The 16,102-nt window shown below is 38.6% G+C and overlaps 1 protein-coding gene across 1 annotated transcript in view; it reads left to right on the forward strand.

The window, feature by feature from the left end:
* The window catches only part of LOC135232908 (metabotropic glutamate receptor 1-like), a 244,269-nt gene that overhangs the window by 16,112 nt on the left and 212,055 nt on the right, over window positions 1–16,102 (forward strand). Inside the window, exon 2 of the mRNA XM_064294909.1 lies at window positions 6,662–6,760. Coding sequence (XP_064150979.1) covers window positions 6,662–6,760 — 99 coding nt within the window. The remainder of the gene's footprint in view (window positions 1–6,661; window positions 6,761–16,102) is intronic.

Genomic DNA, 16,102 nt, shown 5'->3' on the forward strand with positions numbered 1-16,102 from the left:
CTGTAGGTGCCTATCCATAACATTTTTGGTACTGTATTATAGTTGGCTGCTTACTGATTTGTCACTCCCCTAGTAGATTGTAATCTCCCTGAGGGTAATGGATGTGTCCTATTCATCATTGAATCCAGATTACTAGAGAGCCAACTCAGTTGATAAATTCAAGTCCTTCTTTTTCTTTTATTCCAGGTTAGCATCAAAGGAAATATTTGCTTTGAACATAATAAATATGTTCAGGCTGATTTTCTGGATTCTGCAGGTTGATGGCTAGTAGGGTGTTTCTGTTTCCTAGGGCTGTAAAATAGTACCGCAAAGCTGATGGCTTAAAGCAACAGAAATGTATTGTCTCACAGTTCTGGAGGCTAGAAGCAAGAATTCAGGGTGTCGGCGGGGTCGTGCTCTCTCAGAAAGCTTTTGGGAAAGATGCTTTACTGTCTTTCTCAGCTTCTGGTAGCCCCAGGCATTCCTTGACTTGCAGGTACAGCAATCTCTGCCTTTTTTGTCATATGGCTTCTTGCCTTTGCATGTCTCTACACCTCTTCTCTTTCATAAAAACACTACTCATAGTGGATTAGGACAGACCTACTCTAGTATGACTTCGTGTTAGCTGATAACATCTTCAAATGCCCTATTTCCACAGAAGGTCACATTAGCAGATTGAGTGAAGAGTGCGTGTGTGTGGGGAGGGGGGTGTTAGGATTTCAACGTATCTTTTTTGGGGACACAATTCAACCCATTACAGATAGTAAAAGTGATTATGGTTGTACTGAGTGTCCTTATCCTATGGATGGAAGAACTGACTGTTGGAGGGGCTGACACGCGTGTGTCTGTGAAGATAACGCTGTCTATCTGTCTAGCTCACTGCCCGATAAAAAAAAAAAAAAAACCAAACCTATTGCTGTGGAGTTGATTCCAACTTGTAGTGACCCTATAGAACAGGGTAGAACTGCCCCATGGTGTTTCCAAGGAGCAGCTGGTGGATTCAAACTGCTGACCTTTTGGTTAACAGCCAGGCTTTTTAACAACTGCTCTGTGGAAGGTCATTATTCATCTCAAAGTAAAAAAGTGGGCATTCTCTAGGACAGCTCTGTCCAATAGAAGTATAATGTAAACCACAACTGTAATTTTAAGTTTTGTAGTAGCCACATTAAAAAAGTAAAAAGAAACAGGTGGTCCCCAAGAGCTTGAGAATTTAGAGTGGGATTGTCAATTTAGAACAAGACTGTAAATGATTAGTTTCCCTTTAGGATTCTTGATGCTAGGCTGAGAAAATGTCTTTCCCTCCATGGAGGAGATCACTAATGGACAGGAGGTCCCAGAGCAAAATAATCAGAAAAGTGAGGGACTGTATATAAGTGGGCCTATAGATGTGGAAGGTCTTGATATAATTTCTCCAAATGGAGAAAGTTCCAAATATAATTTCTCCAAATGAAGAAAGCTCTCTTAACCAAGGGGCAGATGGCCTGGTGTTGCACTTACTAGACTGTGTGACCTGCTGGCAGGGATTCCAGGAAAAAGGGCTAAGTGGCCAAATTCATTTGACAAATAGTGGGTTAAGTAAATTGAGAAGGTAGTCAATGAATGTATTCGACTTAAAAAAATTAGGTATTGTAAGTAAGATTAAAATCTTGCTTATGGATTGACACAGTGGCTGCAACAATGGGCTCAAGCATAACAACAATTGTGAAGATGGTGCAGGACTAGGCAGTGTTTCGTACTGTTGTACAAGGGGTTGCTATGGATTGTAACTAACTGGACAATACCTAAGAACATGAAAACAAAATCTCTCTTATACGCCTGTCTAATCCCATCTAAGTAACTCAGAGGTCTGAATCAGTCCAAATCCTTTTGGTATATTGCTGTGTATCTTTCTAGATCTTTTCCTATATACATATATGCACTTAGGAAAACAGTATTTTTTTGTTGTTATTGGATCATACTATAAGTGTGCTACTATTTGCTTTTTTTCACTTCACCGTGTACTTGGAGTTCTGTATTTTATACACATAGACACACATACACACAATATGATAAACAAACAAATAAATAAAATCAACCAGTGTTTGGTTATGAGACAGAATGTAATTCAAATAGTCCAAGACACTTTAGTGAAGACTCCAAACACAAAGGGATGGACAGGGAGCTAAAAGGGAGAGTGAGGTACCCAGAGACTAGCAACAGGCTGTGCTTGAAGAGGACATAGAAGGTGATAATATTACCTGAGCCCTGTGAGAGCTGGTTGTACAAAGGGAGCTGAAATCTTCAGGGATACATCTGTGGCCAGAAATGAGATATCAGGCAGGGGGAGAACAGATAAGAAATAATCCTACCTATCTCTCTTCTTGTCCCCCAGTCTTCTGCTGGTGCATCCTAATGGAAAGCCACACAACGATGGAGCCAAGGTGATACTCTTTAGGGGTTGTCCTTTCAGAGAATAGTGAAGGGCAGAGGAAGACCGGAAATGTCTTGGGAGTGGGGGACAAATGGAGAATAACCAGAACTCTTACCTCATTTATTTTACTATGACATAATCTTTCATGAACCCAAACGAAACCCATTGCCATCCAGGTATAAAACCCGTTGCTATTAAGTTGATTCCAACTCATTGCAACTCTATAGATCAGAATAGAACTTCATCTACGGCATTTCCAAAGCTGTAATCTTTATGGGAGCAGACTGCCACATCATTTTTCCACAGAGCAGCTGATGGGTTTGAAACACTGACCTTTTGGTTAGCAGCCGTAACACTTAACCACTACGCCACCAGGTTTTCTGTTCTTTTGGCAGCCTGTGGTATATTCGGTACTCTTCATCAACACCACAATTCGAAGGTGCCAGGTCGTCTTCGGTCTTCCTTATTCATTGTCCAGCTCTCACATTCATATGAGACAACTGAAAACACCATGGCTTGGGTCTGGCGCACCTTAGTTTTCAAAGTGACATCTTTGCTTTTCAACATTTTGAAGACGTCTTTTGCAGCGGATTGGCCCAGTGCAATGTGTCATTTCATTTCTTGACTGCTGCTGATACAAGTGAAATGAAATCCTTGACAACTTCAATGTTTTCGCCATTTCTCATGATGTTGCTTATTGGTCCAGTTGTGAGGATTTTTGTTTTCTTTATGTTGAGGTGTAATCCATACTGAAAGCTGTGGTCTTTGATCTTCATCAGTTAAGTGCTTCAAGTCCTCTTCACTTTCAGGAAGCAAGGTTGTGTCATCTGCATAACACAGGTTGTTAATGAGTCTCCCTCCAATCCTGATGCCCCATTCTTCTTCATATAGTCCAGCTTCTTGGATTATTTGCTTAGTATACAGATTGAATAGGTATGTTGAAAGAATACAACCTTGACACACACTTTTCCTGACTTTAAACTATGCAGTATCCTGTTCCAGCAACTGCCTCTTGATCTATGTAAGGTTCCTTATCAGCACAGTTAAGTGTCCTGGAATTCTCATTCTTTACAGTGTTACCTATAATTTGTTATAATTCACACAGTTGTATGCCTTTGCGTAGTCAAGAAAACACCAGTAAACACCTTTCTGGTATTCTCTGCTTTCAGCCAGGATCCATCTGATGTCAGCTATGCACATCCTTTTCTGAATCCAGCTTCAATTTCTGGCAGTTCTCTGTTGATATAATGCTGCAGCCACTTTTGAATGATATTCAGCAAAATTTTACTTGCATATGATGTTAATAATATTGTTTGATAATTTCCACCTTCGGTTGGATCATCTTTCTTTGGAATGGGCAAAAATATTGATCTCTTCCAGTTGGTTGACCAGCTTGCTCTTCCAAATTTCTTGACATGGATGACTGAGTACATCCAGCACCGCATCCATTTGTTGAAACATCTCAATTGGTATTCTGTCAATTCCTGGAGCCTTGTTTTTTGCCAATGCCTTCGGTGCAGCTTGGACTTCTTCCTTCAGTACCATTGGTTCTTGATCATATGCTACCTCTTGAAATGATTGAACGTCTACCAATTGTTTTTGGTACAGTGATTCTGTGTATTCCTTTCACCTTCTTTTGGTGCTTCCTGTGTTGTTTAATATTTTCCCCATAGAATCCTTCATTATTGCAACTCGAAGCTTGAATTTTTTCTTCAGTTCTTTCAGCTTGATAAATGCTGAACATGTTCTTACCTTTTGGTTTTCTATCTCCATGTGTTTGCACATGTCATTATAATACTTTACTTTGTCTTCTCGAGCTGCCCTTTGAAATTTTCTGTTCAGCTGTTTTACTTCATTATTTCATCCTTTTGCTTTAGCTACTTGACGTTCAAGAGCAAGTTTTGAAGCCTGTTCTGACATTCATTTTGATCTTTTCTTTTTTCTGTCTTTTTAATGACATCTTGCTTTATGTATGATGTCCTTGATGTCATTACTTGTCTGTTCTTTGGCCATTAGTGTTCAGTACGTCAAATCTGTTCTTGAGATGGTCTCTAAATTTAGGTGGGATATACTCAGGGTCACATTTTGGCTCTCATGGACTTGTTCTAATTTTCTTCAGTTTCAGCTTGAACTTGCATATGAGCAATTGATGGTCTGTTCCACAGTCTGCCACTGGCCTCGTTCTGACTAATGGTAATGAGCTTTTCCATCATCTCTTTCCATAGATATAGTCGATTTGATTTCTATGCATTCCATTTGGTGAGGTCCATGTGCATAGTCACCATTTATATTGGTGAAAAAAAAGGTATTTGCAATGAAGAAGTCGTTGATCTTGCAGAATTCTATCTTGCGATCTCTGGCATTGTTTCTATCACCAGGGCCATATTTTCCAACTACCAATCCTTTTTCTTTGTTTCCAGTTTCTGCATTCTGATCTCCAGTAATTATCAGTGCATCCTGATTGCATGTTCGATGAATTTCAGACTACAGAAGTTGGTAAAAGTCTTCAATGTCTTCATCTTTGGACTTAGTTGTTGGTGTGTAGATTTGAATAGTAGTCGTATTGACTGGTCTTCCTTGTAGGTGTGTGGGTATTATCCTATCCCTGACAGTGTTGTACTTCAGGATAGATCTTGAAATGTTCTCTTTGATGATGAATGCAATGCCGTTCCTCCTCAGTTTGCCATTCCTGACATAGTAGACCATATGATTGTCTGATTCAAGATGGCCAACACCAGTCCATTTCAGCTCACTAATGCCTAAAGCATATTGATGTTTATGTGTTCCATTTCATTTTTGATGATTTCCAATTTTCCTAGATTCATACTTCGTACAACCCACATTTTGGTTATTAATGGATGTTTTTAGCTGTGTCTTCTCATTTTGAGTCATGCCGCATCAGCACATGAAGGTCCCAAAAGCTTGACCCCATTCGCATTATTAAGGTCAACTCTACTTTGAGGAGGCACTTTTTCCCCAGTCGTATTTGAGTGCCTTGCAACCTGAGGGCTTATCTTCTGGCACTATATCAAACAATGTCGTGCTACTATTCATAAAGTTTTCACTTGCTGATTGTTTTCAGAGGTAGACTGCCAGGTCCTTCTTCCTAGTCTGTCTTAGTCTGGAAGCTCAGCTGAAACCTGCCTGCCATGGGTGATCCTGCTGGCATTTGAATACCAGTGGCATAGCTTCCAGCATCACAGTAACATGCAAGCCCCCACAGTACAACAACTGACAGATGCGTGTGCGTCTGTGTGTGGGGCTCCTCATTAAAAAAAAAAAAAAAACCAAACCCAGTGCTGTCAAGTCGATTCCAACTCATAGTGGGGCTCCTCATAGATGGGTATAAACCAAAATGAAATCAACTGCCCTTGAATCGATTCTGACTCAGCTACCCCATAGGGTTTCTAAGGTATAAACCATAGTTTAGCTATTTCTCTTCTGATGCACATTTAGTTTACTTCTATTTTCATTATTATAAACAGTTCCTTAATGGATATTTGTGTGTGTGTCTCTTGCAGACATACGTGACTGTTTCTATAGAACAAATAATGAAAAGCAAGATTGCAGATCTATAAGGATTGTACATTTTAGGTCCTATGGATAATGGTCGTCATTGCCCTCTTAAGTTGCTGCACCAATTATTCTCCAGCCATCAGTATGTGAGAATACCTGTGTCCCCATACAGATGCCAGTATTTAAGTTCAAGGATTGCAGGGTATTACATAGATATTTGATCATGGAACTCTTTTCCTTCTGAAATTTTAGTGACATTTTGTTTGCATTTTGGGAAACATTGATCTACTGGACAGAACAGTCTTTGCAGCCATCCGTTTAATAGTGTGGACTTGGTCAAGTTGCTTAGCTTCTGGAATTTTTTTTCCCTAGGACTACTAGTATCTATTTTGCAGGGTTCTTGAAAGGGTTAAATGCATTTAGGACAGTGTCTGGTCCATAGTAGAAACACAGAAAGTGGTAGCTTAAAAAGGGGGGCGGGGAGGGGAGGATATGCTTTAACCAGATTTTTTAGGAGAAATTTGTGCTTCTTAAACTTTGTTTTTTTTGCCAAAATCCCCCTAAGGGTAGAAGGAGGTCAGATATACCATGAGGAGTGGGGATGGACATGGAGATGTGGCCTGAAGCTATTCAACATGATTGTGAAGTGGGTTTTATTTTTTAAAAATCATATTATGTCTAATTAACTATTTATGCTAATTTTAATGTAAAAATATTTTTAATTATCAGTTATGATTTGAATTTAATATATTCTAGGTGTCATGTGGAGCATGGATTGTTGCGGGTAATAGAGGGAGAGAGGGACCAGTTAGAAGGCAGCATGGAGGAGGATCTGGGAACAGGAAGTATGGAGAAGTAAGTGGGTTTAGAATATATTTGGGAGGCAAAATTGACAGGATTTTGTTTGGGATTGGGAGAGGGAGGATGAAGAAAAGGGAGGGGCCAAGGATTATGTATGCGTTGGGCTGGAGAGGATGAGTCAACACCAGTGCCATTTGCTAAAATGGGGAACGCTTGCAAAAAAAAAAGAGTGCCGTCTTCTTTTTGGATACATTGTAAGTGTAAAATGACTGTTAAAATATCCACGAGGGTATCTCAAATTTCATCAAGCTTTAGAACCACCTGGAGGGTTTGTTAAGAACAAGTTGTGGGGCTGGGTCCTACCCCCAGAGTTTCTAATTCAGTAGGTCTGGAGTGGGAGCTCTGGAAAATAACACATTTCTAACTAGTTCCCAGGTGATGCTGATGCTACTGGTCCTGGAGCCGCACTTTCAGAACCACTGCATTAATATGAGAGGGATGAGATCACCTGAAATGTAGACAAGGAAAGAGGGCCTAGGCTTAGGTCCGGGTACTTCCAGAATTTAAAGGGATGGAAAGAGAATTGTCTAATTTTTGAAATGATTCTCAGAGAAAGTCCTCTTCCAAACCTTAAAGTAACTTCTTTCTCTGGGTTCCCAATAGCTAGAAAGTCCAGGAAGTCCAAAATTTTAGGGTGATAATTGAGGAATTTTAACACTTTGAACTGCCTTCATCAAAAAATGAACATTTATAATCAACATAGGTATTATATTACCAACTTCATTTTGATTCTTTGAAAGGTAATTGTTTTTATGTAGGAGAAATTCTCAGCCAAACAATATGGAAATAGCCAAAATGTTTTACCCACCTCAAATATTCTGAATAAATGGAGGTTTTGTATATTTTGTTTGAGAAAGAGGTGGGAAGGAATAGTTCCCCTCCTGTACTAGAAACCAATGAAGGAGTCCTGTTGCTATAAATAGCCTATTTTCTCCTGTATAGACAGAATAACATATTTGTTCAATTTCTTTCCAACTTAATGTGATATATTAAAATTAACCTGGAAAGCATAAATTTGTTTTATTAAGCAAGGAGTATTCATAATGGATATGTTGGCAGAAACGAAATCTTTAATCAACTATTTAAAATAAATCCAAATCATCAGTGATTATTATACTGATTACAAAACAGCATCTTCTCACATAGAATAGAATATTTATGAGTGTATGTTTTCAGTCATTTTGGGTACAGACATGCATTTAGAAAACACTCTAGGTGGATTGCAGTTTCTATGCCCTAAAAGACCAGTTTTAGGTAATAAGCTTCTCTCATTGTCCCCATCCCTTACATGGTGTGATCTTAAAGGAGATGTGACAGAATATTTCTACAGTGATTACTACCTATACAAAGTCATGGGAAAATCTAAAATATTGAAATGAATAATGGAAAAAAACCCTATGTTTGTAGATGTAAATAAACCTTGCTTTTAGATTCTCTATACCATATGTTTTGTTTTATAATTAGAGATAAGTATAACTAGATGCACCTGACCCAAGCCATGGTGCTTTCAGTCTGCTCATATGCATGTGAAAGCTAGACGATGAGTAAGGAAGACTGAAAAAGAATTGATGCCTTCAAATTACAGTGTTGGTGAAGAATATACCATGAACTGCCAAAAGAATGAACAAATCTGTCTTGAAAGTACAGCCAGAATGCTCCTTAGAAGTGAGAACGGCCAGACTTCATCTCACCTACTTTGGACATGTTATCAGGGGGACCAGTCCCTGAAGAAGGACATCATGCTTGGTAGAACAGAGGGTCATCGCAAGAGAAGAAGACTCGCAATGAGATGTATTGACACAGTGGCTACAATGATGGGCTTAAGCATAACAACGACTGTGAAGATGGTGCAGGACCCGGCAGTATTTCATTCTGTTGTACATAAGGTTGCTATGAGTCGGAACCGAGTCAATGGCACCTGACAACAACATAACTACATGAAAGCAAGAAATATGTTTTATTTCTATTATCTCTATCTTATGGGTCCTTTTGCTATTTCAGTGTTTATTTTAACCTAGTTCATCAAAGTAATTTATAGCAGGTGTCAAAATGTCAATCTAGTCAGGCTTTCTGACTTAGCCTGAGTTTGTTCTTACGATTTCATATCTCTCCATTTCATTGAGAAACATTGGTGCCTTGCTACTGTGGGGTTAGGTCTCACAGGAAAATGTCATCACCTACATTTTGGAGAAAAATGCTATATGGCTTCGTGGAGACCGTGTCTGAAAGTTATAGGAGGCTTTGCTTATTTGAATGGTCTTCCAAATAATGCACAGAAGAGGTCAAAATATATATGACTACTGTCTGTGCTAAGTTGAGATTTCTCTGCTACCTTATTGCTAATATAATACAAAGGAAAATTTGTGAAGTCCATGAGGCAGATGTAGCCTAGGTAGGCACAGCAGAGGCACCAGCAATGTGGGAAAAATTTAAGGGATACAGGAAATTCTCTCCTTCCCATCTCCAAAATATTCCCTCAGCTGTTTTGGTGCTTAAAAGTATATAATTAGATACTTGTTTCTTTGGAGTAAAGATACTACATATGTAGGAACCTGTTTTTTTTTTTTTGCTTGACAAATGATAGATTCTTTCAGAAAGCATTATACAGAATTTTGTGTCCAGTAATGTAACATTGTACAAATTATTGGGAATATAAAGTTGAATGAGGTAGAATTCTTGTCATTTGGCTCATTGTCTAGTAAGGGAAGATAGACATGCATTAAAAATAGTGTAATGAAATATGGCGAGAGCACAAATGAGGGAATGACCAAATCTATTTATTGGGAATATTAGAAATTTCTTCATAGAGGAAATGATGATATAATATTGAAAGGTGTTTCAGAAAGACAAGGAGCTAGGGTATCCTAGGTAAAAAGAAAAACTTGAGCCTGGAGGTATAAAGCAGACAGGATTATTTGAAGGAATTGCAGGCAGTTGGAATTAGGTGGAATAAAGGGTGAGTGTGAAGAGGTAGTGAGAAACAAGAAGTGAAATAAAATGGGAGAGTGGCTAAGAGTTAGAATGTTGTTGTTAGTTGCTGTTGAGTCACTTCTGTGACTTGCAGATGCCTTATTTTTTTAAAGTTTATCAGTCGAGTAGGCCCTTTCTAGCTCTTTCTGTGTTTCTTTGACCTTTCTTGCCTACTAAGGTGTAAAAACATTCATTAGCTGATAACAGCTTAAGTGGCATCTGTCTTCAGTGTCATTTAAAAAAAAAAAAAACTTTAAGAAAAATTCTAACAGTTTGGATGCTAGATACAAACAGTAGGTGGAGGGATTTTGGAGGGCACTTTACCTTCCTGGCACCCTGGAAATCGTGCCACATAGGCATTTTTTTCACGTATACATGGAGTTGGTCCTACCTGCTTGTTTCGTTTAAGATGAGAAGCTAGCTAAGAAAAAATAGCCAAAAATTTTCCAGGCCCTGGTAATGAGGCAACTTTTAAAGTGTACTGGTAGTATCAGTTGATGACAATTCTCTCCTTCCAAAAACTCCTTGTTAAGCTAAAAATCTTGGAGCCATCTTTAACTCATTTTTTATATTCCACCTTACATTTCCTTCAGAGAATCATATCGGCGCTACCCACAACATGTACCAGAGACTGACAATTTCTCACTATCTCTACTTTGACCAGCCTTGTCTAATAAAGTCACCCTTATCTTTTGTCTGGATTAGTACAACAGTCTCCTGACTAGGCTCACTGCTTCTACTCTTGCTTCCCTACAATATGGTTTTTCAAAGCAGCCAGAGTAATCTTACTGAATCATAAATCAGATCATTCTGTTCCTCTTCTCAAAACCCCACTCTCTAGGAATAAAAGTCAGAATTTTCCGGTGGTCCACAGGGTTATGTAGAATGCTGTCCTGTGTGTCTTTAGTCACCCCAGGAAAGGTCTAGAGATGTAAAGGGGACTGGATGATGTGAAGGAATTGCAGGCAGTTGGAAACAGGTGGGACAAAGGGTGAGTGTGAAGAGGTGGTGAGACAAGGGCAGAAAGTGCCCTTAGGCCCTTTCACTGGAGATTTTCTCTGCTTAGAAAACTCTTCTCCTATGTATCTTCAAAAATCCCTGGGTAGTGCAATGGTTAATGGGCTTGTCTGGTAACATAAAGGTTGGAGGTTTGAGTCTACCCAGAAACACCTCAGAAGAAAGGCCCAGAGTTCTGTGTCTGAAAAATCAGCCATTGAAAACCTTGTAGATCACAGTTCTACTCTGACACGTGTAGGGTTGCCATGAGTTGGAGTCAACTCAACAGGAAAATTTTTTTTTTTTTTAAATGTATTCTAAAGGATGAGTCCCTTACTGCCTCCAAATCTTGTTCAGATACCACCTTCTGAATGAGGTCAGACTGTCTCCTTTAAAATTGTAACCTATTCTTTAGCCCTCATTTTGTATTCTTATTCCCTAACCTGTTAGTAGTGTAGTGGTTAAGAGCTACGGTTGCTGACCAAAAGGTCAGCAGTTCAAATCCACCAGACGTTCCTATGAGTTGGCATCGACTTGATGACAACGAGTTTTTTACGGCTCTTGTAACGTATAATTTACCTGTTTGTTATGTTTAATGTTTATTTTCTGTTTCTCCCTGGTAGAAAGACTTTAGAGGTTTTTGTGTAATGTTTTCATTTACATATCCCAATCATTTAGAAAGGCACCTAACACACAGTAAAACCAACACCAAATCCGTTGCTGTTAAGCCGATTCTGACTCATAGTGACCCTATAGGACCAGGTAGAACTGCCCCATAGGGTTTCCAAGGAGCACCTGGTGGATTTGAACTGCTAACCTTTTGGTTAGCAGCCATAGCTCTTAACCACTGTGCCACCAGGGTTTCCAACACACAATAGGCACTGCATAAATATTGATCGTTGTTGAATTAGTAATAATGTTAATAAGGATACCTTATATTTAAATAGCAATTTAGAGTTTATAAAGCACATTTACTTGATTTTTTGGAGGTTCTAGTAAATATGGAAATGATTTGGAAGTATGCAATAAAACCAGTGTTAGCCAGATTGAGATTCTCCAGGCGGAAGCAGAGCCCTACAGGAATGGGAGAAAGTCATGTACATTTGATAAGCAATGATCCTGCAAAGTCCAAAACACTCAGGTTCTTCAGTGAGAAGTAGCCAGTTGGACTAAAGATGTGAGGGTGGGGACTGTAGAAAATAGAAAGAGTGATTCCAGAGAGAAGATACAGAAAGCATTAAAAAATGAACACTGTCTAAGTCAAAATTCATCTATATCTGTCCCTGCTTAGACTTTATAATCAGAGAATATTGTGCTTGCTTGGTTAACAGCTTAGTTGGCTAACCAGTTAGAGAACAGAAAAATTGATCTTCTTTTCAAGTTATGCCCAGAATTGTGTGTATGTGGTTTATGCATTGAGTAAGCACATGGAAAATACCATTTTGCAAGCACTTTGAGAATAATAATGAATGGGAATAGATATACTGGAAGTCTGGGGCCTTTCTTTTTGGATGTGCACATTTAGTCTGTGATACACAGCCTAATGATTCCTTTGTGGGAACTGAAAGAAATCCCAAATCAAAGTAGTTTTTGAAATATTAGCAAATTTAGCCTAAGAGTGATTGTACTGAAAATATCTTTCTTATATACCTTGTGGGAAACAAAGCTGCTGGAACCTGTATAAACAAACAAATGTTTTATTTCCCCCTAAAAAGATCCAATTTCCAGCTAGAGAATAATCATTTGCTTTTAGCTATAGTAACTAAATTAGACTATGAAGCAACTGGGTGATTGGGATAGCTCCCTTGGGCAGAAAGGGAAGGAGACTCTGTTTTGTGTTGTAAATTCTGCCTGCAGTTATCTATCACATTTAATCAGTTTAATAAATCTAAATAAAACCTGATTTGTAGCTGGAACATGTGTTGTAAATAGAAGATGAGCTATAAAAGAATTAGAGTTAGAACATTGGAAGAGGCTTCTTTTACATTTTTCCTCAGAATAAAACTATGAAACATCAGTAGTTTGCTAAAAAGCTATTGATTATGTATTGAAATAGTCAGAATATGGAAAAGAACACAACTTGAAAATGTATAATTAAACATAAATTAATAATAATTCTTTTGTTTTATTCACATACATGATAGACTAAATTTTTTAAGTTTTTCCTTACAAAAATATACGTGACAAAAAACTCTTCTGGCAAGCCATTCTAAAAGACTTCATTAAATTTACCTGCATGTTGTTGTTAGGTGCTGTTGAGTTGGTTCCCACTCATAGCGACCCTATGCACAACGGAACAAAACCCTGTGCCAGCCTTACAATCATTGTTGTGCTTGAGCTCATTGTTGCTGCCACTGTGTCAATATACCTCATTGAGGGTCTTCCTCTTTTCTGCTGACCCTGTACTTTGCCAAGCATGATGTCCTTCTCCAGGGACTGATCCCCTCTGATAGCATGTCTAAAGTATGTAAGACGCAGTCTTGCCATCCTTGCTTCTAAGGAGCATTTCTGGTTGTACTTCTTCCAAGACAGATTTGTTCGTTCTTTTGGCAGTCCATGGTATATTTAATATTCTTTGCCAACACCACAATTCAAAGGCATCAATCCTTCGGTCTTCCTTGTTCATTGTCCAGCTTTCACATGCATATGATGCGATTGAAAAGACCAGGCTTGGGTCAGGCGCACCTTAGCCTTCAAGGTGACATCTTTGCTTTTTAACACTTTAAAGAGGTCCTTTGTAGCAGATTTACCCAGTGCAATGCATCTTTTGATTTCTTGACTTCTGCTTCCAGGGGTGTTGATTGTAGATCCAAGTAAAATGAAATCCTTGACAACTTCAATCTTTTCTCCGTTTATCATGATATTGTTCACTGGTCGAGTTGTGAGGATTTTTGTTTTCTTTAAGTTGAGGTACAATCCATACTGAAGGCTGTGGGCTTTAATCTTCATCAGTTAAGTGCTTCAAGTCCTCTTCACTTTCAGCAAGCAAGGTTGTGTCATCTGCATAATGCAGGTTGTTAATGAGTTTTGCTCCAATCCTGATGCCCCATTCTTCTTCATGTTGTCCAGCTTCTGGAATTATTTGCTCAGCATACAGATTGAATAGGTATGGTGAAAGGATGCAACCCTGACGTACACATTTCCTGACTTTAAACCAATCAGTATCCCCTTGTTCTGTCCGAACAACTGCCTCTTGATCTATGTAAAGTTTCCTCATGAGCAAAATTAAGTGTTCCGGAATTCCCATTCTTCACAATGTTATCCATAATCCACACAGTGGAATTCCTTTACATAGTCAATAAAACACAGGTAAACATCCTTCTGGTATTCTCTGCTACACATGGACCTCGCCAGATGGAACACACAGGAATCAAATTGACTACATCTGTGGAAAGAGACAATGGAAAAGCTCAATATCATCAGTCAGAACAAGGCCAGTGGCAGACTGTGGAACAGACCATCAATTGCTCATATGCAAGTTCAAGCTGAAACTGAAGAAAATCAGCACAGGTCCATAGGAACCAAAATATGACCTTGAGTATATCTCACCTGAATTTAGAGACCATCTCAAGAATAGATTTGACACATTGAACAGTAGTGCCCAAAGACCAGATGAGTTGTGGAATGACACCAAGGATATCATGTATGAAGAAAGCAAGAGGTCATTGAAAATACAGAAAAGAAAGAAAAGACCAAGGTGGATGTCAGAGGAGACTCTGAAACTTGCTTACAAACGTCGAGCAGCTAAAGCAAACGGAAGAATTGATGAAGTATAAGAACTGAACAGAAGATTTCAAAGGGCAGCTGGAGAAGAAAAAAAAAAAAAAAGACAAAGTATTATAATGACATGTGCAAAGAGCTGAAGATAGAAAACCAAAAGGGAAGAACACGCTTGGTGTTTCTCAAGCTGAAAGAACTGAAGAAAAAATTCAAGCCTCGAGTTGCAATAGCGAAGGATTCTATTGGGAAAATATTAAATGACACAGGAAGCATCAAAAGAAGATGGAAGGAATACACAGAGTCATTATACCAAAAAGAATTAGTCGATGTTCAACCATTTCAAGAGGTAGCATATGATCAAGAACCGATGGTACTGAAGGAAGAAGTCCAAGCTGCTCTGAAGGCACTGGCAAAAGACAAGGCTCTTTTTTTTTTTTTTTCCGGGAGTTGATGGAATATCAGTTGAGATGTTTCAACAAACAGATGCAGCGCTGGAGGTGCTCACTCATCTATGCCAAGATATATGGTAGACAGCTTCCTGGACAAGTGACTGGAAGAGGTCCATATTTATGCCTATTCCCAAGAAAGGTGATCCAACCGAATGCGGAAATTATAGAACAATATCATTAATATCACACGCAAGCAAAATTTTGCTGAAGATCATTCAAAAACGGCTGAAGCAGTATATCAACAGGGAACTGCCAGAAATTCAGGCTGGTTTCAGTAGAGGATGTGTAACCAGGGATATCATTGCTGATGTCAGATGGATCCTGGCTGAAAGCAGAGAATACCAGGAGGATGTTTACCTGTATTTTTACCTGCATAGCAAATTAAAAAAAAAAAAAAAATAGGAGTTAGGGCCATGAAGTGCTTTCTCCCCTGTTTAACTGCCTATACTTTGCAAAGACAGGCGTTCAAATTGCAAGATTCTTTTCTGTGATATAATTTCCCTAACTTTAACTGTCTTAGTCAACTTTTCCCTCTGCAACACCTGTTAGAACTCTATTTTATTTTTAAATTGAATCTCTATTTCTAGCTATAAGGATTATATTCAATAAATTGTTTATGAATTGGTTTTAGTTATTTTTGAAGAACAGTAGGTTTAATTCCCAATACCTTGAGGAAATCACGAGCATTTAATATAATGAGACCAGTGAGTGATTCTTCCAGAAAGCAATATCTAGCCTCTCACAATGGTATAGAGATTGTCATCCAGACAGAGTGTATTTGCATGCCCTGATATCTCGGAAGAAGTGATCTGAAGGTAAATACAGATTAGTTTATGAAAAATGCTTGGCCGATCTAATCGCGATTTTTTTCTTAAACATATTGATTATGTCCATTAGGAAGAATTTTATATGCAGTTAACAAAATTCCTGATGAATTGTGGCTTAAATAATAAAGGCAAGAAGCCTGGAAGAAGGAGACTGTAGGTTTGCAATAGCAGCTCAATGATATCTATTCACTTTGTTAGCACCTCCATGTTTTCCTTTATGTTTTTTCTCTTCATGGTCTCAGAATATTTGCAACAGCTCTAGGGAGAAGACCTCACACCGGTATCCCAAGTAGAAAGGATTTTTTTTTAATAGACCGTTAATAAATATTTGTGGAATGAATTAAAAGATGAATATTTTGCTTTTAGCTATTCAG

This window comes from Loxodonta africana, chromosome 1 (assembly GCF_030014295.1).
Source record: "Loxodonta africana isolate mLoxAfr1 chromosome 1, mLoxAfr1.hap2, whole genome shotgun sequence".
NCBI classification, from domain to species: Eukaryota; Metazoa; Chordata; class Mammalia; order Proboscidea; family Elephantidae; genus Loxodonta; species Loxodonta africana.